At 49.4% G+C, this 24,699-nt stretch overlaps 10 protein-coding genes and 1 non-coding gene across 11 annotated transcripts; 2 read left to right on the forward strand and 9 right to left on the reverse strand.

Moving 5' to 3' along the window:
* Positions 1 to 16: 16 nt before the first annotated feature.
* B0J16DRAFT_398038 (FAD dependent oxidoreductase-domain-containing protein) lies at positions 17 to 1,719 on the reverse strand (the record flags this gene model as incomplete). Its single annotated transcript, XM_046132362.1, has 1 exon — positions 17 to 1,719. One exon carries the CDS (start codon positions 1,717 to 1,719, stop codon positions 52 to 54), a length of 1,668 nt encoding a protein of 555 aa, XP_045982294.1. The 3' UTR covers positions 17 to 51.
* Positions 1,720 to 2,059: 340 nt separating this feature from the next.
* B0J16DRAFT_286048 (uncharacterized protein) lies at positions 2,060 to 6,494 on the forward strand (the record flags this gene model as incomplete). The annotated part of the gene is made up of 15 exons (XM_046124074.1): positions 2,060 to 2,152; positions 2,252 to 2,262; positions 2,309 to 2,828; positions 2,875 to 3,571; positions 3,616 to 3,898; positions 4,442 to 4,547; positions 4,595 to 4,671; positions 4,716 to 4,940; positions 4,991 to 5,501; positions 5,548 to 5,577; positions 5,624 to 5,677; positions 5,722 to 5,850; positions 5,896 to 6,013; positions 6,059 to 6,267; positions 6,315 to 6,494. The coding sequence occupies 15 exons, from the start codon at positions 2,060 to 2,062 to the stop codon at positions 6,447 to 6,449; spliced, it is 3,198 nt and encodes a 1,065-aa protein (XP_045982295.1). The 3' UTR covers positions 6,450 to 6,494.
* Positions 6,495 to 6,955: 461 nt separating this feature from the next.
* B0J16DRAFT_121543 (uncharacterized protein) lies at positions 6,956 to 8,861 on the reverse strand. Its single transcript, XM_046121605.1, has one exon. The coding sequence runs from the start codon at positions 8,728 to 8,730 to the stop codon at positions 7,207 to 7,209; it is 1,524 nt and encodes a 507-aa protein (XP_045982296.1). The 5' UTR covers positions 8,731 to 8,861; the 3' UTR covers positions 6,956 to 7,206.
* Positions 8,862 to 11,407: 2,546 nt separating this feature from the next.
* Positions 11,408 to 11,490, reverse strand: B0J16DRAFT_t169. The gene has a single exon. It is a non-coding gene; the product is annotated as a tRNA-Lys (tRNA).
* Positions 11,491 to 11,565: 75 nt separating this feature from the next.
* On the reverse strand, positions 11,566 to 12,150 carry B0J16DRAFT_414141 (bulb-type lectin domain-containing protein). The gene is made up of 2 exons (XM_046133414.1): positions 11,880 to 12,150; positions 11,566 to 11,825 (listed from the first exon to the last, which is right to left on the reverse strand). The coding sequence occupies exons 1-2, from the start codon at positions 12,077 to 12,079 to the stop codon at positions 11,669 to 11,671; spliced, it is 357 nt and encodes a 118-aa protein (XP_045982297.1). The 5' UTR covers positions 12,080 to 12,150; the 3' UTR covers positions 11,566 to 11,668.
* Positions 12,151 to 13,025: 875 nt separating this feature from the next.
* On the reverse strand, positions 13,026 to 14,052 carry B0J16DRAFT_340302 (uncharacterized protein). Its single transcript, XM_046127659.1, has one exon. It carries the CDS (start codon positions 13,705 to 13,707, stop codon positions 13,156 to 13,158), a length of 552 nt encoding a protein of 183 aa, XP_045982298.1. The 5' UTR covers positions 13,708 to 14,052; the 3' UTR covers positions 13,026 to 13,155.
* Positions 14,053 to 15,344: 1,292 nt separating this feature from the next.
* B0J16DRAFT_398078 (secreted glucosidase) lies at positions 15,345 to 16,154 on the reverse strand (the record flags this gene model as incomplete). Its single annotated transcript, XM_046132363.1, has 1 exon — positions 15,345 to 16,154. One exon carries the CDS (start codon positions 16,152 to 16,154, stop codon positions 15,345 to 15,347), a length of 810 nt encoding a protein of 269 aa, XP_045982299.1.
* Positions 16,155 to 16,337: 183 nt separating this feature from the next.
* B0J16DRAFT_340303 (HAD-like domain-containing protein) lies at positions 16,338 to 17,605 on the reverse strand. Its single transcript, XM_046127660.1, has one exon. The coding sequence runs from the start codon at positions 17,347 to 17,349 to the stop codon at positions 16,663 to 16,665; it is 687 nt and encodes a 228-aa protein (XP_045982300.1). The 5' UTR covers positions 17,350 to 17,605; the 3' UTR covers positions 16,338 to 16,662.
* Positions 17,606 to 17,791: 186 nt separating this feature from the next.
* B0J16DRAFT_355346 (uncharacterized protein) lies at positions 17,792 to 20,211 on the reverse strand (the record flags this gene model as incomplete). The annotated part of the gene is made up of 3 exons (XM_046129415.1): positions 17,792 to 18,363; positions 18,410 to 19,648; positions 19,695 to 20,211. The coding sequence occupies 3 exons, from the start codon at positions 20,209 to 20,211 to the stop codon at positions 17,792 to 17,794; spliced, it is 2,328 nt and encodes a 775-aa protein (XP_045982301.1).
* Positions 20,212 to 20,974: 763 nt separating this feature from the next.
* B0J16DRAFT_121607 (uncharacterized protein) lies at positions 20,975 to 22,781 on the forward strand. Its single transcript, XM_046121606.1, has one exon. The coding sequence runs from the start codon at positions 21,279 to 21,281 to the stop codon at positions 22,545 to 22,547; it is 1,269 nt and encodes a 422-aa protein (XP_045982302.1). The 5' UTR covers positions 20,975 to 21,278; the 3' UTR covers positions 22,548 to 22,781.
* Positions 22,732 to 24,055, reverse strand: B0J16DRAFT_319470 (uncharacterized protein; the record flags this gene model as incomplete). The annotated part of the gene is made up of 5 exons (XM_046125520.1): positions 22,732 to 23,060; positions 23,108 to 23,238; positions 23,291 to 23,750; positions 23,803 to 23,839; positions 23,915 to 24,055. 5 exons carry the CDS (start codon positions 24,053 to 24,055, stop codon positions 22,732 to 22,734), a joined length of 1,098 nt encoding a protein of 365 aa, XP_045982303.1.
* Positions 24,056 to 24,699: the final 644 nt, after the last annotated feature.

Genomic DNA, 24,699 nt, shown 5'->3' on the forward strand with positions numbered 1-24,699 from the left:
TGCTGCTATCTGATCTCTCGCAGGTTCTCAACTCTGTACATCAAAACTATCCTAGTATCCAGAAACATCCGGCCACTCCGTCTCAAGACCCTCCTTAACAATAACATCCTTAAACTCCCCGAAAACCTCACTCTTCCCCTGTACATCATGCGGCGGCAAATCCCTCTCCAAACAAAAAGCAGCCAACAACCCCGCTGCCTCACCAATATTCCACTCAACAGGATGTAATCGATAACACCCATTAGTAATATGCGTCGTCCCGATATTCTTCGATCCAGCGATCAAATTTGGTCTTTCAACTGGTATCAAAGCGCCAAGGGGAATCTCGAACGGACAGCATGCTACGTCGATGTAGTTATCTCCTCCTGTGGATGGGTGCAAGTCGATGCGGTACATTCCTACGCCTACGCTGTCGGGATAGTGCACTGCGCCTTGTGAGCCTCGGATGGTCAGGGAGAGATCTTGTTCGGTAATTGTCGTTAGGGCTTTTATGCGCCTAGATTCGCGGACGTAAGGCGCCATGGCGAGACCGTGTTCTGTACCAGTGATGTCGCCGCGGAGACGAAGACCTGGATAGCCTGTTCCTTTGCCATCTGCCCTTGGACAGTCTGTCTGGAGATAGTACAGCATACTGTACGACAAACTCGCCGCTTCAGCCAAACGCTGTTGTAGTTCATCTTCCGAGACGTCGATGATGGGTTTCTCGAAGTAATCGATCATAGGCCAGTTGACAAGACAAATATCTGACTGATAAGCGCCAGGTGTAAAGTTATCTTTTGCAGCAATGCGTCGGAATGTCCAGAGATTCATATCTCCGCCAGACTTGCGCTGATCAGATATAACCGACGCAGGATCGTCGTTGGGATTAGGCGTGAATTCTCGTTCCACGATTTCTAGTGTCCGAGGATGTGGTGCTTTGAGACCGAGGAGCGGCGCACCCCAGAAATCAGGATGGCATTTTCGCCAGTAGTCGTACTTCTCAGGTTTGGGAATCGTGTTGTCTTCACCTTCGATATGGTCCACCGCGAAACAGATAGACACCGCTTGGGAGTTCTGAGGTTGCGCGTCTTCAGGTGCACTTGGTTCACCCGTATCCTTTCTCGACTCGAACCCAGTGACATAAGCAGTCTTTGTCAAAGGCAACAGATCTCCCAGTTCCGTCGCATCAATCACATACTTCGCATCAACAGTGAATCTCCCCTCGAGGTCCAACTTCCTAAATGTAACAGACCTCACAACCTGCCCAAGCATATCACAAGAAACAGCCTTAACGCGCTTCTTGATAGTAAGCAATCCACTTCCAATAAACGGCATAAGCATACTCTCAATAACAGCCACCGCAACCCTCGGCTCATGACAAAGCTTGCTAACATGTCCCGCACCAGGATTAAGCTGCGGTCTCCGTCTCGCACTTTCCGTCAGGGGATAATTATCGCGATAATACTGTCGAATACCATCTCTCAGCGCGCGATAAGAGCGTGTTACGCCGAATTGCTCAACCCAGGTGTGCTCATCTGGAGGTACAGCTTGGCTTGTTAATTGGCCGCCTAACCACTCGTATTCTTCAGTGAGAAAAACGCGTTTGCCTCTGCGGAGGGCGCCGAGGGCTGCTGCGACGCCGCCTAGGCCGCCGCCGACAATGAGGATGTCTGTTGAGAAGGATTTGGGACGAGTTTGGAGATGGGCTGTTTGCCAGGGTTGCTGGTTTAATTCGCCCATATTGACCAAGATCGAACGAAGCAAGATAATGGTTTTCAAAGTGCAAACGTTCTCATTGCTGGGAGATGGCGCTTTTGTAACATGTTTGCCTACGATCTACAGTTTGTTCTTCCAAGTATCACTGATCTACATTCTCCTTCCCAACCCGACAATCCCCGTGAGGGGTCACACCAATATCACAGCACCTATTATGCAAGCCACCCAATCCTCATCACGCGACTGCTAGAACCAACAGTTGCCAAGACAAACATTGTCCGACACAAAATATGCATCCCCCGCCCTCGGGTACTTTTCGCAAATCTCCCCGATCCTTGACATCCACAACAACGAGACACGTACAATGACAGAGACAACAGACGCGCCACGCAAAAGACCTCGTCAACCGACGTCAGATCCCAAATATCCTCGTAAACGAAGCGTAAAAGCATGTCACGTATGTCGTGCGCGAAAGACAAAGTGCGATAATGTGCAGCCGACATGTGGTTTCTGCGCATCGTTGAATATTCCTTGTTCCTATGATAATACGGAAAAGGATCATTCGCAGTATGTCTTATGCTTGTTTTGGAGGGTTATATTGATGGGATTATAGGTTTGATCCTGCTAGTTTGGAGATCCTTCGGCAGTTGGGGCAGATCATCACGTCGCAGGATGAACTCACACTGACTGTTCGGGCAATTGCTGCTCAATCGCATGCAGGTTTCAGTGTGCCTCAGAGTCACTGCGACGCGACGTTGCAGACGCAGAATCGAACTGTTCCGACCGAGTGGTTCACTGGACAGCCAGAATCTGCGTCTACGACGCCTGCTTCTTCGGCGAGTGTAGCTGCTGTGCGATGGTTTGGCATTTTGGCGAATGACGCGCCGGGTGAAGTGTTTGCAGAGACCGATACTTTTCAAGGAGAGCTTCTTGATACGTCGACAGATGAACAGGCTGATACTGATATTACCCCGTTGCAACGAGCGACAAGGATAATTGATACTCAGCCTGAAGTATCTGATAGAAGACGCAGTGTCGCCGAAGAAAGTCTATGGCAAGCTTCTGAGAGTATAGCGCTCCTCGATCAAGAACAGAGCTTGTTTCAGAACTTTCTCCATCGGATATGTTCATGGGTATGATAACCGACACCCTGATCTAGAATAATACTGACAGATTTAGCTCGACCTATTCGACCCGGCCCGAACATTCTCCACAAGAGTACCTCATCTCGCCGTCCGCAACGCCGGTCTTCTGAACGCAATCCTCGCCCTCTCAAGCTACCACCAATCCCTCGACACAAGCCTTCCACCCTCGTCCCGCCCAGACCAGAACATCGCTTTACAATATTACTACCAAACCCTCCACTACGTCCAAAAAGCAATGCGCTACTCCTCCTATCAAAACAGTCAAGAACTAATGGCCACAACGCTAATGGTATCAACATACGAAATGCTTCGTGGCTCACGACAAGATTGGCAACAGCACCTCCAAGGCGTATTCTGGATCTTACGCTCTCGACAGATTGAAGTTGAAACGAGTAGTTTGGAAAGTACCACTTGGTGGGCTTGGTTAAGACAGGATATCTGGGTTGCATTTCGGGAGAAGAGACGCACGTATAGTACATGGATGCCGAAGAAGGGATATGCGGAACTAGATAGTCATGAGCTTGCGTCGAGAGCTGTATGGATTATGGCGCAGGTTATCAATTTCTGTGCCGTTGATGAGATGGAGGGGAGAGTTGGTTGGGCGAAGGCTTTGAGAAAGATGTTGGATGAGTGGCAGAGGCACTTGACGGTTGAGTTTTCGGCCTTACCTACGATGGGGAAGTATGAAGGGGAAGTGTTTAAACCTCATCTTATCCATCCGCAATGCTTTGGTAGGTCTCCCATCTAAGATGTTGTATGTGACTAACAGGACTAGGACTCGCGGTACAGCTTCATCATTGTTCGCGAATACTCATCAACGCACATGAACCACATCTTGACGGGATTCAAGGTCTTTTAAAGCGTCAAAAGGAAATACAACAAAGTATCGAGATGGTCTGCGGAATTGGCATGACGCTTACAGAAGATGCATCGAGTATGCTATCCTCGCAATGTCTTTTCATCGGTAAGTCCCCATTCCATAAATATGATGTTTTATTAACGGATGTAGCTGGCATGTTCATGCAAGATCCTCGCCAAAAGGAAGCTGTTTTAGATATGTTGGATTCATGCCAGAAGAGATGCGGGTGGCCTACGCCTTCACTGAGATTTGAACTGGAGGCGATTTGGAAGAACCCTGATTCGTTATGGTAGATAGTGAAGTCACAGTGACCTTGAGTGTGTTGTTTTGTAGAGTACACTTTTGAGAAAACAGTATGTAAAAAAACTAGAGTAGTGAGGGGTCACATATGCAGAAGTAGTCTCGTGAACAATGTCTCACTTGGCATAAGACAACCTACATGATCTCCGAAAACTCGCATAAATACGACGTCAGCACAGCGCGCAGTAATGCCCCTTCTAGTCCTAACCGACACTCCCCGAAGCCGAAGCTCCCCGATTTGTAACTCCCCCCGAATGATCGACGGAGCAAACAAACTCAACCCCGCATTGTTCATCCCGGAGAATAAAGGTTGCACTTATGCATCCGGGCCGTGTGACTCCACTACTTAAAAGGATGCTCTCGTAAGATTTATTTCCGTTTCTTCAAGATTCTCTTCTAGTCTTCTGTGTGAGAAGTTTGTTGAGTGATTGAGAAGTTGAAGCAAGATGACGATACATGGCATGTTCAGGCGCATCGTGCGCAACGATGCTATCCTCGTTGATCCACCAGAGATATACAATTGGCGAGTAATCGCCCTAACAGCATCAGTAACTTCCACCTTCACCCACTTAACAAACACTACTAACAATTCAAGGCATGTTTCGCCGGAGCACTCTTCGGTGTAGACGCCGGTATAATCGGCGGTGTCCTCGCCATGCCAGACTTTAAACGGTTCGTCTAACCCACCACTCTTAACAGCCTACTCACATTCCTAGTGAATTCGGTTTCGACAATCGGTCAGACAAAGCAGCAGCCGATCTCGCCGGTAATCTTGTAACAACAATGCAAGCCGGTGCCATTGGCGGCGCTCTCATTTGTAGTCCCTACGCTGATCTCAAAGGTCGTAAACCAGCTCTTCTCATGGTCGCAGTGACAGGGTTTGTAGGAGGTATTCTACAGGCGTTTTCGTATGGTCATTTATCAGCTTTCTACATCGGACGGTAAGTCGTCAACACGAAATCTGTGATGGATAAGTTGCTAATTGGACCAGGTTTATTGAAGGTATTGGTCTCGGCGCAGGAACCATGCTCGCACCAACATACGTCTCCGAAAACTCACCGCGTGCCATCCGCGGTTTTCTAGTGGGCTTCTTCCAACTCCTCCTCGTGCTAGGCGGCATGACAGCCTACTTCATAAACTACGGCTCCCTCCTTCATCTCCCCAGAAAAGCAACATGGATGGTTCCCCTAGCTTGTCAATCCATCTGTCCCGCATTACTCTTCATAAGCATGCTCTTCTGCCCCGAATCACCACGCTGGTTAGCATCACGAGACCAATGGGAGAAGGCCGGCGCTGTGTTATCTGATGTGAGGAAGTTGCCGGTTGATCATGCGTATATCCAGCAGGAGTTGTTGGAGCTCAAGACGCAGATTGATCAGGAGAGGGCTATTATGCAGGGTACTGGTTTTTGGGCTTTGCAGAAGGAGTGTTGGACACTACCGTGGAATAGGAAGAGGGCGCTTTTGACGGTGGGGATTGTTACATGTGGACAGTGGACTGGTGTAAGTTTTGAGTGCATCAAATGGTGAGAGTTGCTGACGATGTTAGACTGGTGCTATCAATTACTATGCTCCAACTGTAAGTTCATGAGCTCGACTTAGCTGAGCATTACTGACTATTCTAGATCTTCAAAGACCTCGGTCTAAGCTCAACTACGACAGCACTCTTCGCTCAAGGAGTATGTCTCCTCCCTCAACTCTAAGTATCTACTGACATGACCAGATCTACGGCGTCGTCAAAGTCGTAACATGCTTAATCTTCATATTCTTCCTAGCCGACTCCCTCGGTCGACGAAAGTCCTTCATGTTCGGCGGCGCAATCCAAGCATTCTGCATGTTCTTCATCGGCTTCGTAAGTCCAACACACAAACTTCTTACATCATACTGACGATGTTAGTATTTGCGCTTCGGACCTGAGCCTGGAGATAACGATCATCCTCCTCCCGCAGGTATTGCTGCTTTGGCGATGGTGTATATCTTTGCTGCAGCTTTCAACATGAGTTGGGGTCCTGTTTGTAAGTATCAAGAACAGTTCTTGGGGGATGTTGTTAACAGTATAGCTTGGATCTACGTCTCCGAAATTCCAACGCAGCGTCTGAGGGCAAACAACGTCGCCCTCGCATCATTCACACACTGGGTCCACAATCTGGCTGTATCGAAATCAACACCCGTGATGCTCCTCCACGATCCCTACCGAGCATACTTTATCTTTGGATCATTCAATTTATTCATGGCAATCGCTGCATTTTGGATTCCCGAGACCAAAGGTGTAAGTACTTCCAACCCACTGTTACTCTCAGCGACTGATGTATGCAGATCTCGCTTGAACGTATGGATGAAGTCTTTGGCGTAGCAGATTTCTCAAAGGTTGAAGATGTGGGTATTGCTGCTAGTCGAGCAAAAAGGATTGACGATGAGAATGTGGAGGATATTCAGGCGAACAAGTCGTGAATTTGTCTCAATAGTATAATTAAAGTGCAAGCCTTGGCCTCGCTTCAGCAAAACTCGTATCGTCCTACAATTAATCTCGCGCGGACCTGAAACCCGCAAAAAAAGACTCCATTCGCAGTACTCCCCTCACGTGGGTCGTGGAGACCAAATTTGCTTGGTCGGCCCGTAAAACGAGACAAATCTCTTGTTGATCCGGCATTTTTTCCGGACTCTTGTATGATCGACACATCGATCGGACAAACATGGGACATCATGATGATACATTACTGCAAGCATTGCCATTTCTTACCAATTCTGTCAAGTGACCTCTTGGCGTAGGGCTCATCCCATTTAGAGGCTGTGTGGCGCTTAGATAAGAATCCTTATGATCTGATAGTCTGAAAACGGTCATATTTATCTGACAGACATCTAAATACGACCATATGATCTGACTAGAATCCTGTCAGCGATGGAAGCTTGGAAGCCAGCCACTGGGAAGCATGTCATTTCATCACAGGGCTGTCGTACAAGCATCAGACAATCCAAGTCCCGCTCGTAAACGATCAACCCCTAAACTAACCAAATGCGGTAAAGGGCCGACAGTCACGGCAAACCGGCAGTCAATTGATCTTGGTTAATGAACGATTGAATGGTGAATGGAAATGCTGTTGATGGTCAAGATTTGATCAAGATTAAAAAAACAAATGCTAATGCGATGCTATTCTATCCCTTTACCCCCCAAAACGCCGTAGTAAATGCCATGCTAGAGTCGGATCTCTTATGCCGACAAGCCCTGTCTATAATGCTTGTATTCCGTTGAAGCGCCCTGACACAGGTAATGATCAGCCACTAAATCCCTCGCCCGCACATCCAACCATCCAGCAGCCGCATCCTTGATGCCGAATCCCAACCACACCTCATCGTCCAGAAATCCATGGTTCGACGGTGGGAACACTGTTTGGTTCGTGTAGTAACTCATAGATCCCGTCCACACGTATCTCCCATCGCTTTCGCCGTGGTACGTCAGCTTCTTGCTCACGCTGATCATGCGGTACGGAGGCGCGGACTCGTATACCGCTACCCGTCGGTCGTACCACGTAAATGGTGCATTGGGCGGATCTTGGCGACGCTGCACTATGCCCATCATTATGGTGTTTTGCTCGTTGGGTTCGCAGGTGCCTCTGTTGCAGAGTGTGACGCTTAGCATGGGGGAGCTTTGGTGGACGTGGCGCTCGTCGAGCATCACATCGTGCATGCATGTTTTGCTGAGTTTGCTGTGCCATGTCTTGTCGGCGGTGGGAGGATAAGGTTCTTGGACGGTTGAGATTTGATCCTTCTCGTTGACGACGAGCTCGACGGGTTCTTCGGCAGATGTGTAGCGGTATAATTGACCTGGTTCCACCATGAGGAGGAGCTCCTGATCGCTGGTGAAGGGGGATTGAGCGGGAGCCCAGTTCTTCTCGCGCTGGTAACGAGGATGGTTCTCTTCGCCTTCGGGGGCTTCGCGATGAAGACTGGTTGGTTCAGCGAAGCGAATCGGCGGGAGGAGCGCAGTAGTCTCGGCTCCAAGGGCTTGTTCAAGTTCAGGCATAGCAGCGCGGACGTCGACGATGAACTGGCCCTGACACATAACTTCGTCATCGACCTGATGGGTAAAAATAAGAAGAGGTTCGCCGGTGCGAGTCCAGAACAGCTTCATATCTTCGGGACCAATGTAGCGATCCATGTCGGGTTGTCTCTGGCAGTGATGCTCAGGACCTCCAAAGTCGTTGACCAAAAGTCTGGACCACTTGCCTGTCTTGAGTAATGGTCGGCCGAGGTTGTTATACGTAAGGTTTGCAAACGTCGCGACTTGTCGGGCAAGTTTATATCGTTTGTCGCCGATTTTCTTGATGACGTGCGGTGCGCGCGCGATGATGAGAAAGTCGTGCGAAGAGTTGGCATTGCGAGGAAGCTCCAGCATCGTCGGGTTCATAATTTGATGACCCGTCAATTTCGCATCGATCTTATTGTAAAAGCCCATATTATTCCTCAAGCTGGTAAGAAGGCGATAATCGTGGTGAACGGCAGTCTTGTCATCTTGCTCGAGGTATGCTTCGGCATCGTCTTCCTCGGGGGAGGGGTTTTGGGTCGGTGACGCTTGGTGGGGTTGTTGCTCGTAGAAGAACGGTCGCTCCTGGACTGGGATAATGGATAAACTGTCTGCAATCTTGATGTGAAAAACAGCCAGGACAATAATAAAGCAGGAAGCGACGGCTACGAGCGTGAGGACGCCTCGTAGTAGGGTATTGTGAGATCGCATGTTATGTGGTGGTCATGAAGGAAAACAGAAAGAGCGAGAACGAAAAGTCGAGGTGCCAAGAGGTGTCAAAAAAAGAGGAAGCGGCTCAAGCTTTAATGTTATACGAGAGCTGCACTGGCAATGCACTGACACTGGCACCACCTCGACTAATGGATGGGACCTAAACGAAAGAGGATCCCCAACACTCCCCGTAAAGTAAAACTCAATGCATCCACTTGGATGGACATCTCGACTCTTTTCGTCATAGGCGCCGCCGCGTAGTCAAGCTTTTGCCAAGCGTGCAGGTCCTTTCCATAAATGTGCCATCCGATCTAACCGTACTGCCATTCTAACTGGGTATACCGGAAACTTGAAACCGTATACTTGGGACATACAGTACGTAGACTGGTCACTGTTGATCACTGGAAATGAAACATGTTTGTCTGTCAACCACGTTTGGAAGGTATTGGATCCTTGCGCTGATCGCATCATACATCTTCGTAGGCGCTGAGGCTTGCGTCTGGTAGCGCGCTGGGTTAGGGAACGCCGAGCGCTGAAAATAGATAGGCCTGCACTGTAATGATCCATGTAACGTGTCGGGTGGCTGCTGGGCCATCGGACTTTTCCTATGGATGACGATGGGTACGCCACAGCCTAAAGCAGAGACCAGCCCCTGTCAAATCGCAGCTGAGAAGACGAAAGAGAATTAACCCAATAGCCACTACCAACGGACACGGAGTAGACTGTACGTTTCCCTGCCCCCAAAATCCATTTCTTCCCAGAAACTTGGAACTCCAATTCCCTGTCCTGCCACGCAAGCAATCGGCACTGTAGATCCGATATCCTGTCAATTCACTCAACTGCCGTTTTACTAAACGCGCTGGTGCAATTAATTGCCGGTTTACCGTGATGATCATGATTTTGTTTGCTTGCTTCCATTGCCCGGACCCATGTCATCCCCTGGAGTAGATGAGAGCGACGTCGCACCTGCGACGATCTCGACTTGATTCTTGAAACCGCAACGCCAATTGAGGGGGCATGCAATGCGTCTATTGTTCTGGGTGTACAAGATATGATCTGACACGTTAGACGAGATTCAGTCCTTGATCAGCAGGCTATTTACTCCGAAGAAAAAACCTGCTTCAATAATTACTCCTTGATTGCTTGGTCTAGAATGACACTATTTGCGATAGCTTCATCACGGTCCCTGAGTACGATTCGTGACCGCTAATCTCAATACAGCAATAAATCACACGACTTTCTTTTGCATTATCCACAATCTCAATTGAAGACGGTGCTTCAGCTTGGACGGGGCCGGGGATAGTGAGATTTGGGTAAGGTGAACCCCGTTTTAGAGGTCTGGGCTGGTCTTTTCAGTGGATTGATGCGAAGGGATTTCAGCTCGGTTAAGTGCCAAGACGACGGATTGGAAGGGTTAATTATTCGCGAGGGTTTAATACGAGAATTGTTGGTGATCTATTACGGGGCTGTAGGATTGCTTATTGTTTGTGTGCCTGTTTGCTTGAATCGCGAAGGCTTAGAATAAGTAACACGAGATCACGAAGATAACCGTGCCACCGGCAAAAAATGATGAAATGAAGAGAGTAAATACGATGATGCAAAAGAAGCAAGCAGGGATTGGAAATGTGAGAGGGCGAAAAAAGAAGCGGATAACAGTGGGCTTTAGCCACATGTGCCAGACGAACAGGGAATCGAACCTGGGTCACTCCCAATGACAGTTCCAGAGGAGGAAAGTGTTTGACAACATCGGCATTTGATCTGACTAATCATTTGCTCACAACGATGATTGGTAGACAGAGCTACTGCAATCGAGTACTGTTCGAAACGAAAATGGTGATCTAGCTGTTGCAATCATTTTATCTGTCGCCATGGAATGATAAGAGGTCTTTTGTAATTTTCATCGATATTACTTCGTCGCCATATCCTTACTGTATCAGAGTCCCTTTAATCGCTTGGACACCCAACATTTGAGTACCCCTGTAATGGTCTAGGGTAGGACGAACACCTGGACGTGTTAGAGATCACAAGGGAAACAACACCTACGTTTGATCCTCTGTGCCTTGTATTAATGACAGTCTGAAAGTGTAATCATGTTATTGAGTGAAAAGCGAGTACAGTCTGTTTGAAACTCGTTGAAAGGGTGGAAAAAAAGATGAGACGGAGCCGAGAGCTAAAACATGTGCCCGAGGTACAATCATATGCAAACAATGTTTCAATCGAGTTACTGCCCAACCTCGAATGACTGTACATCTGCCATGCTTGTTAGGCAGGTGTATCTAGAATACTTGTTCTTTAACAGCAATACACTCGATAGACAGGCCAACAGTCAATCGGTGTCTGCGCAGAGGCAGCCATTTAACATGAGCCAAGTCTCTGACATTTCATTTAAACGAAGTAAGAAACAGTATTTCAAGCATGCATGACGTCCACCCCCGGTAATCACATGCAATAAAAGATGAAAATTAAGGTGCATGGGCTGCAACGTGGTCGAAACATGGAGCACTGACTCCTGTGACATACTGGACATGTCAGGCATCAGAAACGAAACATACAAAGTCAAACGCGAAACAGTGTTGGAACTTTATTCTCAACCAGAGCGTATATTACAGCAGGGATTAGTAACTCCCAAGATGCAAAAAAAGAATGCCACGATGTTAGAAATCGTTTTTATAGGAACAGCCCGATGCGGGGGTCGAACCCGCAACCTTGAGATCGCGTACTCGTAAGAGTCTCACGCTCTACCGATTGAGCTAACCGGGCGTGGCTCTTAATGTTGAAACAAGATTTCCAATCTGCTCTCATGAATCCTTCGCTTCCAAAATTGACACTCTAGACTTCAGCTGCTAATGGTACCAGTCACTCATTAGAGAGAGAAGAGGTTTTAGTTGTTGTATTTTATTTATTGAGATTCTTTATCGAAGCTATTCAACAATAGTGCTTATTCATCCGCCACGGTGTTGCTCGCCCAGACAGCCTCAGCCTCATCATCCTCACCCTTGTACAAAACAACATTTCCGTCGTCCTGCACGCGCAGGTAGACCTCGTCACCGTGCCCTTCGGTGTTGGAAGCCCATGTAGCCTCCTCATCGTGGGTGCTGCAATGACCTGTCAGCATATCTTCGTCGGACATACAGGTTGGGGACACTTACTAAAGGACAAGGTTGCCATCGTCTTGTAGGTGAAGACCCTTAATGTCATCGCGTCCCTCCTCAGTGTTGTACCACACTAGCTCGCCGTCCCAGTAGATGCACATTCTGCCGTCATCTTCAATCTTGAGGACGGCTCTGCCGTCATCGCTTGTGACGGCGTCCTCTGGGTACATCCAGCTGTCGTTGTCGAGTTGGCCCATTGTGAATAGTGTGAGATTTGTGTGGAATAGAGAAGAGTTTGTTTTGAGGTTCGGTTACTACAGAGAGCAAGATGACACGCTTTATATGTTCCCAACTTTTGGAACAGCTGTCACTTCCCCTCGTTTCCCCTCATTTCCATCTTGCCTTCTCTGAGGCTGTGTTCACTCTGCAGGACGCATATGTGCCAAGGTTCCCACGGGGAAGTGAGGCAATAGAGATCTGGAGAAGAGGCCTCACAGCAGGTTTCAATCAATGTATGTAATACATGAGTGCATATACCAACTGTTCATCTGTTGGACCAGCCAAGAACGGTAACGGCAAACGGCATCTCACGTGCTCCATAATACGGCTGGGCGAACCACAAAGCAATTATCTTCAGCATCAGACTGGGCCACGTTTTGTGATCATCAAAGGAAAGAGGAGTTTATGCAGTTGGCAGTCTGGGCGCTGACGTATAATTGGACCAGTGGGAAAGGATTGCGCGTTACGCAGTATATCCGCTGCCAAGAGGCCTTGGCGTCTGCGGGAACATATGATGGGATACACGACGACGAAAATGATGAGGAAAGAGATATTTTGAACAAAATGACTGAACTAACTAAGAACTATTGCGCGAGGTGATAACTAATGAGTGCTGTGTCTGATGCATAGCAATTGTCTAAGGACTACCTCAAACAAAAACATCGTGACCTAATCAATCCGCAGGAAACATCAGTCAGATACAAAGAAACCAAGAAAAAGGAAGACTGACATACCATCAATCCGAAAAGCAGTATGCCAAGATGAAAGCACGTAATGGTTCTTTTCACCCCGTATAGACTGAATTCTGAGCGAAGCATAACCCCGCCAATGATTACAGACGCAACGAAGAGAAACACCCTAATTGCCGCTTCTAAGTTGGCTACTTGAAGGCGGGAAATTGAAATTCTTGGAGCGTTTGCAAGGTCCACGTCCAAAAATGCGGACCCCGAACAAACAAAAACCACTATTCTTCCACTGGGGAGTACCACTTCATGCCTGGTATTTTCTTTATGCGTATGCAATGTCCAAAAGTGAAGGGCCCAACTTTACAGCCCTACTTCTTCTCTTCCTTCTTCTTTTCCTTCTCCTTTTCCTTCTTCGCTTCCCGCTTGGTACGCTTAGTGCCACCCCAATCTCTCAGGGCTTCAATAAGAGATGGTGCCTGAGGATGTTTGCTGGATGGTATGCAACGTCCAAAAATGGGGAACCCCAGGAGACACCCACTCCCATCTTCCCGCTTAGTATGCCCGATGCCATGCCCGATGCCATACTTTTCTTTCAGGACAGCAATAAGACCGCTCTGCTCAAAACTCTCAGGTTGAGGTGTAGGAGTTGCGACAGCTTCTGATGCAGTGGTAGAGTTGCTGGGAATGTCGATGTGATACGGCGCTTGAACACCACCAAAGTCACCAGAGCGAACAGTAGGTGGTGTACCGTCGAGAGGGAGAGTAGGGTACTTCGGTGTTTTGAACCGGTTGGGCAAGTCTCGCTTCTTAACCATATCCTCGGCCTGGACCCCACCGAAGTCGCCAGGTCGAACAGTAGGCGGTGCAGTGGCATCAGATGCAAGAGTGGGATAGTTCGGTGTCTTGAAGCGGTTGGGCATGCTTAGCTGTACAACCGCAGGCTCAGAAGCGTTACGTTTGGAAGCGGCAAGACCGCGGACGTTGAACTTGGACGGCACTGCGCGGTCTCTTCCACTGACACCCCAGTCGTATACTGGCTTAGGAGTAGGTGGACATCGAGAACAAGTGTCACCCCCAATCTTAGGAGAAGGCTCTTGGGGCTGGTGGTAGTCACCGTGAGAGAAGTCGAGAGTTGGTGGTGGGATCTCTCCAGGCACTTGAATATCGTGAGAGTGCTGAGGAGGACCTGTCTGTGGAGGGAGCGGCCCATGACTAGGCTGTTGGGGTTGTTGATAGTCAACATGAGGAGGTAAGTCAGGAGGTGGGATCTCCACAGACCCTCGACCGTCGTTCACGGGGTGAGGAAGAGGCCCTTGGATCTCTGGGACCGTCTCAATTACCTCATGGGCTGGAGCAGGATGAGGTCCACCTTGATTGGGGTAGAAAGGCTCAGGTCCGTTCTGTTCTTCATCCACAGCAACAGGTGCAGGTCTAATGGGCTGAGGACCATCCAGGACAGCGCCGAGATCGTCTGTCCGTTTCTGATGGCCGGAACCAGGAGACTTAGGCGTGCCGTAATTAGGGGAAAAATTCCAGCGACCGTTCACGTCGCACCACCAACCCTGGCTTTCAAGGTCTGGTCTGGGTGGACAGTTGTTACCACGACTGGCATATGGGCCGGGAGGCTTTGCCCAAGCTGGCCATGTACCGACATCATTCTCGTAAGGGGAATGGGGTTGGGGATAACCTGGGACCTCTTGGGGGACCGGTTCAATTGGCTCTCGTGTTGGAGGAGCGTGTGGTCCACCTTGGTCAGGGTAGAAAGGCTCAGGTCCGTTGTTCTGCTCTTCGCCTATCATAACAGGTGCAGGTCTGCTCGGTCGACGATCATCCGAGGCGGCGCTGAGAAGTTCTGTTCGTTTGTGATGGCCGGAACAGGGACGTCCTGATCTGTGTGGACAGACGTTACCCCTTGGGGGGAATTGAGGGAAATCAGGGAGAAAAGGAGGGATATGAGGGGGGAAAGGGGAAGGAGGGGCTTTGGGGCGATGGGGTTTGCGACGAGGATTGTATGGAGAAGCTGGAGGCATTGGTCTGCGTCTACCGTAAACAGGCTCTTCAGGATAGCCAGGCCCAGAGTCATGATCATAGTCTTCCTTGGGGCGCCTGTAACTCGGAGGTTCCGGATCATATGGATAGTGAGGAGACGGCGGCTCAGGAATCGGATCGTATGGAACATAAGGAGAATGGGGCTTGGGGACCTTGGGGCGTCCTCGACGTGGTGGTTGTTCCCATGGGTAGTCGGGCGGCTGCTCGTATGGAGGACCATAGGGACCTGGAACCGACGGCGCCGGATCGTATGGGTAGTAAGGAGACGGCGGCTGAGGGATATGCTCGTGTGGAGGTGCAGGTGGCTCAGGGTATTGAGGACCAGGCTGAGGCTGAGGCTGAGGCTGAGGGATAGGGTTATATCCACCGCTGCCATGACTAGGGGGGCGAGAGCCTCCAGCACCCTGGCTTTGATAGTGGGCCACATACTTGACCTCCATAGCATTACCAATACCAGAGATGGTGGACTCATTAGGGTCACCAGGCTATAAGGAGTTAGCAATAATCATTACACAGGACATTCTTGACTTACCCATTCTCCACCAACAGCAACATTCAGAATGAAATGAACCAAGTTGTGGGCTACCTTGCCCCAAACTTCCTCATTGCCGATTCTAGCACCAGTAACTCGATGATACTGACGACCATCCACGAAGAATGACACACTCTCCTGTCGCCAGTCACCCGGTGTGCGATCGATCATAGCAGTGTAGGTATGGAAACCTCGACCAGAATCAGGAAGGTCAAGAGCACCCGCAATGCCATTCTTCTCATTGCAAATACCATTAGGGTTCTTATCACAATGGATAACACCCTGTGTCTTGGGCTCACCATTGACGTTCTCCAAGATGTCGATCTCACCACAGGTAGGCCAGATCAAAGTCCCCTTACGATGACTGTCACCCAGAAGCCAGAAAGCCGGCCAAATACCCTGCTTACCCGACTTGGACGCACTACCGAGCTTGATTTCCGCCTCGGCAATGGTCTTTGCGCCGGGAGCAGGAGTAAACGTGTACGCACCTTTTAGACGATCAGATGTCCAGCCACGCTGAGCAGAGGGATCGCGCAAGGGGATGATGACGAGGGAGCCGTGACCTGTGTGCTGCTGGTTTGCGCGACTGGTGGTGTACGTTTGGAAGTCACCGTTCAGGTTCTTGTACCAGTCTTGCATGATCCATTTGGATTGATCGGGGAGGGAGCCAGCGGGACCAGAGAAAGTGTCTTCCCAGATGAGGTTGAAGCCTTCATAGCCTGGGGCCTGTTCCGTGGCGGCTAGAGCCGCCAGGAATAGTAAGATGAATATTAAAAATAACCGCATCTTGAAGAGCGATGAGTAGGAGGTCTTGGGTGTCTGCTCTCAGTGTAGATGGAAGGTGGGAAGGGGAAGTGCTGGGGCAGGGAGGTGGGAGATGAGAAGAAAAAGAAAAGAACAGAGAAAGACGAGGAGCAAGGTGGCAGAGTCCCTACGAGTGCAGCCTTGACGCATACCGAGATGGCCCTGACGGAACTTTAATAAAGATAAGAGATCGAGATTAACCCGTGGAAACCTCATGCACTCTTGCCATGCTTCTTTGCCACTGATGACAACACATCAAACCTTCAACTCACTCTAACCTTATAGCTCATCTACGACCTTCTACACCTCTAAAACCCAAGAAACAAAACAGCACCTCTGGGAAGAGCACTGACATGGCCCATAACTGAACCTTGATAAAGATAAGATCAAGATTAGATCTGGATCCCCGTGGAAACCTCTCCTCATGCAAATTCGCCATGCTTCTCAACCACTGATGGCAGCGCATCAAACTTTCAACTCCAACTCAATCTTATAGTCCATCCACAATCCTCTCCACTTCCTCAAGCCCATCAATCTGAAAATCAGGACCCAGTTCCTCACACTCCTCCCCGTTTCCATACCCAAATCTACACCAAACAGACTTTGCACCAATATTCTTAGCAAATAGTAAATCCGCTTCTGTGTCGCCCACCACTAAAACGTCCAGCTCTGCTGGGAACCCACGTGCTCGTAGGGCTGGAAGAAGCACATTTGTGTAACTTCCGGGATCAGGCTTTCTTGTTGCTCCGGGTGTGTTGTCGCCAATGATGGAATCTTCTGGAATTAGGTGGTCAAGTGAGTGGTTGGCTAGGGCTGTTTGAAGGGCTGTTACGCCTTTGTTGCTGACGATTGCCATGGGGATACCACCTGCGTGGAGGGTTTCAAGGAGGTCTTTTGCGCCGGGGAAGGGGGAGACGAGCTTTTGGCCTTCGTCGTTGTAGATGCGACGGTAAGTTGCTGTCCATTCATCCTCATCAAATGAGTCGGGCGTGGGATGTAGTGCATTCAGAACGTCCTTGAGACCCTTTCCACCGCCTATGAGCTTCTGTAGTTCGCTTTCAGAGGGGGGCGAGTCTGGGAGAAGGGTATCGAACGTAGTTTTGATACTGTGAATGATGGCCTGATGGGTGTCGAAGAGAGTCCCGTCGAAGTCGAAGATGACGAATTGAGCAGACATTTTGACGAGTATTCTTGCACTTAACCGCGAGCGATCGCGATCTTCCGGATAATGGATGTCTGTTTAGCTGTAGAATGTGTTGAGATATGTTAAGTGAGATCTCTTCAGCTTAAATCCCGCTAGTCATGTCCAAGACCCCACTTGTCGTTGCTGATGTGTAAGCAACATCAACCCATCCTCTTTAGCACGAGCGACGGTCCTGCTACGCTACGAGGACTATTCACACATGCGATCGGGACAGGGCTGAAGGCATGCTACATCCAAAGTGACATTCAGATTTTCGACCTGAGGTTCTGGGATGCCTTCACGATAACGCACCAGAGTCTCGGTAGCATCAACCATCACCCATTCACATGACGAAAGAGAGAGAATAAGTGAAAGCAATACTTATATCGTGATATAAGGAAACTATACAAACAACATTGACAAGCTCTTGCCTATCTTAAGAACCTCCTCCACCACCACAACCGCCACCACCACCACCCCCTCCACATCCTCCGCCGCCGCCGCATCCGCCTCCTCCACCACACCCTCCTCCACCACACCCTCCTCCTCCGCAACCACCACCATCGTCACCACCATCACCAGAACACGCACCCCCGGCGGTATTTCCACCACAGCTACCAGCCGCACAAGCCGGCGCGGCCCCGTATGCGTAAACAGGAACGAACATAACAGGCGCCATGAACGGGCCGTACACTACAATCATTAGTATTAGTTTAGATGGTTTATAGAGGGAGAACTTACTCATGTAGGAATAACCCCAGTGGTTATAGTACTGATCCTTCGGGGGAAGCTTACGACCCTTCTTCTCAGCGCGTTTGCAGGCCTTTTGGTAGTTATCCTCCAGTCGCTTATTCTGCACAGCTCGCATTCTGTTTTGAACCTTTTCGATTTGGTTCGATGCTAGGAGAGCTTCGTCGTTGGTGCGGACGGCGTTGTGGGAGGAGATATGTGCCGAGTTATCGGGTGGACACATATCCGCCTGTCCAGACTCATAAAACTTATCCGTGACTGTAAACCGTTAGCCATAATCCTAAGCAAAGGTAGGTTGACTTACTCTTCTCGTTATGAGAAAGCTTCAAAATTCTCCCCGCAGAAGAAACATGCGCCGCACGCGTCGCTTCGCAGTACCAACAAGTACACTCCGAATAAACCTCATCATACAACTCCTGATAAGCCTTGCTCGTGTACTCAAATCCAGTGTTCAACTTATCATCCTCAATCTTATCATCGTGCCTCACAAACTTGAATAGCTTGCGTGTAGTATAGTGGTAATAAGACAGGGGACTAAGCTGATGCGTATGCCACGCCAAATCGATGTCGAGAGTAGGAACGACAGTTCGATTGGGGTTCTTGGAAATGATCTTGATGAAGCGTTTGTATTTCATACAGCATCGATCCATCGTCTCGCGGGCGGTGGGAGAGTGTAACCAGTCGAGTTTACACATCTTCTCGGAGAAAATGGTTTGGCGTAGTACAGCGCCTGTGAGGTCAAGAGCAAAGGGACTAAAGTTCTCCCAGTATCTTGACATCATCTTTCGAATAACAACTTTGGAGAACCTCGAGAGGCTTGATTGTCCAGGTCCCTTTGACTCAATGCCCTGAATAGTCTTGAGAGCACTTTGCTTCATGAGAGCCTCCGTCTCAATGAGCTTGCGTACAGTCTCCATGGTAGGCGGATTCTCAGGATCAGGTGACTCAAGAAGAGTCTGGATCTGAGTACGCAGAACATGTTGAATCATGCGGTTGGGAAACATGCGTTGATCGATTTTGTTGCCTGTGCGGTTGAGCATCACGACTGGTGTGCCGCTCGCAGGCCAAAGAAGTGTGCCGGGCATGGGTCTTTGCTTGAGAACGCACTCCTCTGCATCTTTGCAGAACTTGACCACGCTGAGTGTTTCTTTAGTGACTTTCATGTTGCACTTAGGACAGCGCGTTTCGAATTTGCCGTCGCCGTAGCCTGAACCGACGAGACCGGGCCGTTCTGGTGTTTTGGGAGTTTCTTCAAGACCGCAGGTTGTCCAGGGAACGTCAAAGCTTGAGCCGCAGAGTTTGTCAGGGCATTTGAGAGTCTTGACGGTAGAGTCGCTGGCGTTTTCCCACTCGCGACCGGTCTGGGCTACCCATCTAGCCTTATCCTCGTTCGAGACGTTGTAGGCAAAGGAGCCATCGATAGCAGCGTTGACTTGATTCCATGGCATGCCAGACTGCCAGAAGTCGCGAAGACCTTTTCGGAGACAATCTTCCAGAAAGTTATGGGGGTTGAGAAGGTGGGAGTGATAGACCATTAGAACATCTGGAAGCTGTTAGCTGTGTATATCACAACGACATGGGATACTTACCAAGAGGCGGAAGAGCCTTTTTCTCCCACCAATCTCGACCACTACCATCAACAAACCCTCCAAAAGACAAAGAGGCCTTGTCATGCATCTTGTACTCGTCCAACGGATGCAGATCCATCGGCAGAGAATTCCACCACGACTCATACCGATCGACAGCTCTCGCGACAAACAAACTCCATCTCTTCTCACGGATCTTGCTAAGAGATTTCTTCTTATCCTCAGGCTCAGGCGAATAAACTTGATCAAAATGATGCTCCTCTACATCACCATTTTCTCTAACATCAATCCTCCCATCAGCGCGGGAATCCCAGATGTTAAACAAACCATCATGGTAGCCAACGTCTTCTTTCAGAGCTTCAAAAGCGAAGAGCAGACGAAGATGTGCGAGACAGACGTTTGGTTCGGGTTCATGAGGCACGGGGTCGATTTGGAGGTTTGTGAAGGGTGCTTCTATGCCGAGATCTTGGTCTGGCGCTGGGCCATCGGCCACAGCTTGATATGCTGGTGGTGCGGCCATGGTGTTTAATGAATTCTAGAAGGATATGCCAAGAGATCGAGTTGGCATCTTGGGAGTTTATATCCCGAGACTGTGCCGTGCTGGTTGCCCGATTTGTGCTCCATCATGAAGTGTGGGTTACGCGAGGCAGTGCATTTGTGTTGGTACAAGAATGAATTCTTGGCTATGAGTGGTCAGCTGGGTGATCACATGGAGATCCTGCCGAAGATCCGTAAGCGGACGATATGACACTAACAAATGTCAGCCTATCGTAGGCTGAGTGAGCCCCTCTCTGTTAGTGTAGTAATCCTTCAGCCTCCGATCACTTTAGCCTATTAACAGGCAACAGTTAACCGCCACAGCCACCGCCCGAGTGCAGTACAGCTGCATCATGACCTGACCTTCCGCTAGAAGCCAAGCCTCCACAGAAGGATTCGAGACCTTGTATCATCAAAACTGGGCAATTTACAAGGCGGACTGATTGCCTATTACATCATCTATCCGTCGGATCAGATACGAATATCCCCAAAGGAACAATTCCGTTTATTCTGGAACAGGTCATTCAACGTGGCTGTGGGGAATTGAGTGACAATTGAGTGCTTACTGGGTGATTTGAGGCGCTTTTGCTTATCTTGGGCGCTGATGTTCGGGGACTTCCAATTACAGCTGAGGCCCGTCAGCGAGGCTGTATTTGATCATCTCAATTGGAGTTGCACTCCAGGTACTTACGTGGCTTATCACAGTCAGTGTAATGGCTTTAACTGGATTTAACGGAGTTTGCAAAGATGGTTGAATGCCAACGATTGGAATGCAGTGACATTTAATATCGTCGGACAAGCTAACATGATCTGATAAAAAGTAAGCACCAGTCCGTTATTGGACAGATGGTAGATTGATAAAGAATTCTCGTCACTCTATAGGCCAATGTAAGCCTCCATCGGTAATAGCCCGCCCGGTGTATTCTCTCGGTCTCGGCTTTCGCTCTATGACTCGGCCAATCGCTCAGTCATATATACATTGATATCTGCTATTCTCACCAGCAACAAACTTATACCAATTGCTCAAGATTTCGCAAAAGCTCGCTCATCATGGAACCATTAAAAGTTCTCATTGTAGGCGCCGGCATCGCTGGCCCCTCCCTAGCATCCTGGCTCGCCAGAACCGGCGCAGAAATCACCCTCATCGAACGCTACCCGCAACTCAGATCAACAGGCCAACAACTCGACGTCCGAGCCCAGGGCGTTCCCGTGATGAAGAAACTAGGCATCGAAGCAGCAATTCGCGCGAAAACAATCCACGAACCGGGAACGCAACTCATCGATACCAAAGGCCGTACGAAGGCGTTCTTTGGTGTTTCCAATCATGGTGGTGCGAATCAGAGTTTGACCACGGAGTATGAGATCATGCGTGGGGATCTTGTTAAGATACTCATGGGTCTTACGGAGGGGAAGAAGAATGTGATGCACAAGTTTGGTACGACTGTTACTAGTTTGACGCAAGATGGTGAGGATGATCCGAGGGGGAAGGTTCATGTGGGGTTTGATGATGGGGGGCAAGATGATTTTGATCTTGTTGTTGCGGCGGATGGAACGGGATCGAGGACAAGACAGCTTATGCTTGGTCCCGATGCACCTGATCCGCGGCATTGGCTTGGAGGTTATATCGGCTTCTTCAGCACGACTTCGCAACCTCAAGACTCCAACTGTTTCACTTTCTGTCATCTCCCAGGAGGGAAGTACATCGGGACCAGAAAGGACTCGAAGGAGATGACCCGCGTGTACATGCAAATGCAAGGTCAAAACGAAGCGCTTGCCGCGGCGCACAAGTCCGGAAACTTAGCAGACCTCAAATCGGCATGGGCGAATGTCTTCCCTGGTGACGAGTGGGAATGCAACCGTTTCATGACAGCCCTGAAGACCTCCCCAGAAGCAAACGATCTCTACTCAACACCCCGTCAAGAAGTCCGACTCCCACCAGGATCATGGTCCAAGGGTCGTATCGTGGCAATCGGCGACGCAGCACACTCCCACACAGCAAACGGCTTCGGAACAACATGGGGTCTTGTAGGCTCGTACATCCTCGCCGGCGAAATCGCGACGCTGTATAAGCAAGATCCCAGCACGGCAGTCGTCAAGGGCGTGAAGCGGTACGAGGAGATATTCCGACCGATAGCGGCGGCTGAAATGGGTGACGAGAGTAGCACTTTTGAAGCGCTTTTTATGCCAAAAAGTGCGTGGGGTATCTGGATGCTTCATTCGGTGGCGCGGGTGGCGGCTTATTTCCATCTGGAGAGAGGTCTCGGGTTGGGTTCTGAGAAGGCTAAATGGGAGCTTCCAGAGTATCCGGCCCTAGAATGAGTGTATCCGAGGACCAACTGTACAATAATTAATGTTGGGAAATTTAATCGCTTTTCATCTACAAAACTCACCTCATAAGATGAGTTTCAGACAAAGAATTGCAGAGTGTCAATCAAATGAAATTCAAGATATCATAGTCCTGACATATCGCAAGCGTCACTGTAAAACCAAAGACACACACGCATCACACATAATTCAAAGAACCTCTACCCGGAGACTCATCGCTCGTCATACTCTCTTCTGACCGCTGCTGCATGATTTGCTGCCGCGATATTGAATTTCCATCTTTGGTAGCACCTGGTAAGCTGATCGCATCATAGTCCGGGTAGGAAAACGCACGTTGGCCCTCGATGACCATATCGCGGGGGCTGCGGGATCGTCGGAGGGCGATGCTGTTGGTGTAGGTGTTGTTGGTGTTGCTTGCGTTGCGGCTGGGGCCGTTGGGATATGTTGTGTTGCCGCGGAGTCCGGGGATGAATTTGCGGAAGATGGGTCGGAGAAGAGCGAGGCCGCCTGGGATTGTTAGCAGAGAGGGTATGAAAGGGTTGTTGGGGACGTACTGGTGAAGACGGCTAGATGAGTCTCAACATTGGCCCAGACCATGGCGAGAGAAAACTCGAAGGGGAATTCGCGAGAGTTGGCGGTATATTTCTGCGCTTCGACGATTTGAAATATAGAGGCGACTCCGACCCTGGAAAGCATGAGTAACCATATCAGAGACTTCAATCAAGGGAGGGACATACAAGGAACCAAGACTGAAGATAGCAATAACAGCAATCTTCTGTCCAAAAACCAACTTCATCCTCACAACCTCAAAAAGCGGCAAAGCAAGAATAATAAAATCCATAAGACAATGCGTCAAATCGGTACCAAGATAATATTTTCCAATATTATTAAGACACTTGCCATCAATAGACTTATCCCAGTACGCCTGCACGGGCATACAATGAAAAATAGTCATAAAGGTGCGTATGGTGATCCAGATGCCGCTGCACACCATGAGGATGATGATGGGCACGCGAATGGACGAGACATGGAACAGGCGGCGGTAAAATGTCAGCACGGACATTTTACTTAGAAAAATGGACCATGAATAGAGGATCTCGCTGACGAAGAGGATTTCGTGGGATTTTTCGAGAATGTAATCGATTTCGGACTCGGGGAGATGGCCAACCTTGCGACCCATGTGGAAACAAGTCGTCCCTTGGAAAGTCAATTGAGTTTTTGTGAGGAACGGATAACGGTTGTGGCTTACAGACGATGAGGAGGATCGAATAACCAAGCGCCACAAACTAATAAACACCAGAAATGTCAGTGTTCACTACCTAAATAAATGAGACAGAGAATGAAAAATGGTGGGGTCGTACCCAAGCTGCAATAGACAAACCATCGTCATAGCCAACACCTCTAGGTGTCATGCGCCTCGCTTTAATGCGAAGGAACAAAGCGAGGGCACTGGCGGGCACGGGAATGATGATGGCGGCCCAGACATTGGGAACCCTGCTCATGATGTTGATGAGCTGCGATGAGGAGGCATTCTCCCCAGACAAGTACAGTACAGTAATTGCGATGAAGTGACGAGAAGATGAAGAAAAGTGAGACTGTGAGGAAAGAGGAAAAAAGAGGGGCGAGTGGAGAGACCTTTATGTGACAGTGATAAGAATGGAGGGTTGGAGGGAAGGGTAATCGGTAATCAGGGCCAAGAATTTAGTGTCCTGTTGGGTTGGCTTTGCCACCGTTGACAGGCGAGGGGGACTGCTGTCGTATCACCAATCGAGGGCCAGTCAGGCCAGTACAACCCCAAAACAAGCCACAGCCCAGTTGTCAAAAGCAGTCCTGACCCTCAATAGCTGAAAGAAGAGTTTTGATAAGGGTGCACATCCTCCCTGCATGGGAATATTACGCCCTGCCACAGTTGCAATCCCATCCCTTTCAATCAATTAATTCGGCCAGGCAATCAAGTCGCGCACACCCTCTTTTCCCCAGACTCTTACCAGACCAAATCAAGTCAAGTCAAGCGTCCATCTGGTAAAGAATACCTCACGCGACACGCAGCCAAGCTTTTCTGTCCACTTGTAAAGTGCTGATCATTTGACCCGCTCAAGATAAGAGTTCCCAGCGTCCAGTCTTGCCAGCCTACCAGCGCCCAGGT

This window comes from Fusarium flagelliforme (assembly GCF_020744385.1).
Source record: "Fusarium flagelliforme strain FIESC 12 MPI-CAGE-AA-0113 chromosome Unknown B0J16scaffold_4, whole genome shotgun sequence".
NCBI classification, from domain to species: domain Eukaryota; kingdom Fungi; phylum Ascomycota; class Sordariomycetes; order Hypocreales; family Nectriaceae; genus Fusarium; species Fusarium flagelliforme.

Excerpts from the sequence above, each read along its gene's own strand:
- B0J16DRAFT_121607 (XM_046121606.1), top strand. The coding sequence starts at position 21,279 with ATGGAACCATTAAAAGTTCTCATTGTAGGCGCCGGCATCGCTGGCCCC.
- B0J16DRAFT_414141 (XM_046133414.1), bottom strand. The coding sequence starts at position 12,079 with ATGGGCCAACTCGACAACGACAGCTGGATGTACCCAGAGGACGCCGTC. Across the intron at positions 11,826-11,879 it reads GATGGCAACCTTGTCCTTTA|CACCCACGATGAGGAGGCTA; the intron begins GTAAGTGTCCCC and ends AGGTCATTGCAG.
- B0J16DRAFT_121543 (XM_046121605.1), bottom strand. The coding sequence starts at position 8,730 with ATGCGATCTCACAATACCCTACTACGAGGCGTCCTCACGCTCGTAGCC.
- B0J16DRAFT_340303 (XM_046127660.1), bottom strand. The coding sequence starts at position 17,349 with ATGTCTGCTCAATTCGTCATCTTCGACTTCGACGGGACTCTCTTCGAC.
- B0J16DRAFT_340302 (XM_046127659.1), bottom strand. The coding sequence starts at position 13,707 with ATGCCCAACCGCTTCAAGACACCGAACTATCCCACTCTTGCATCTGAT.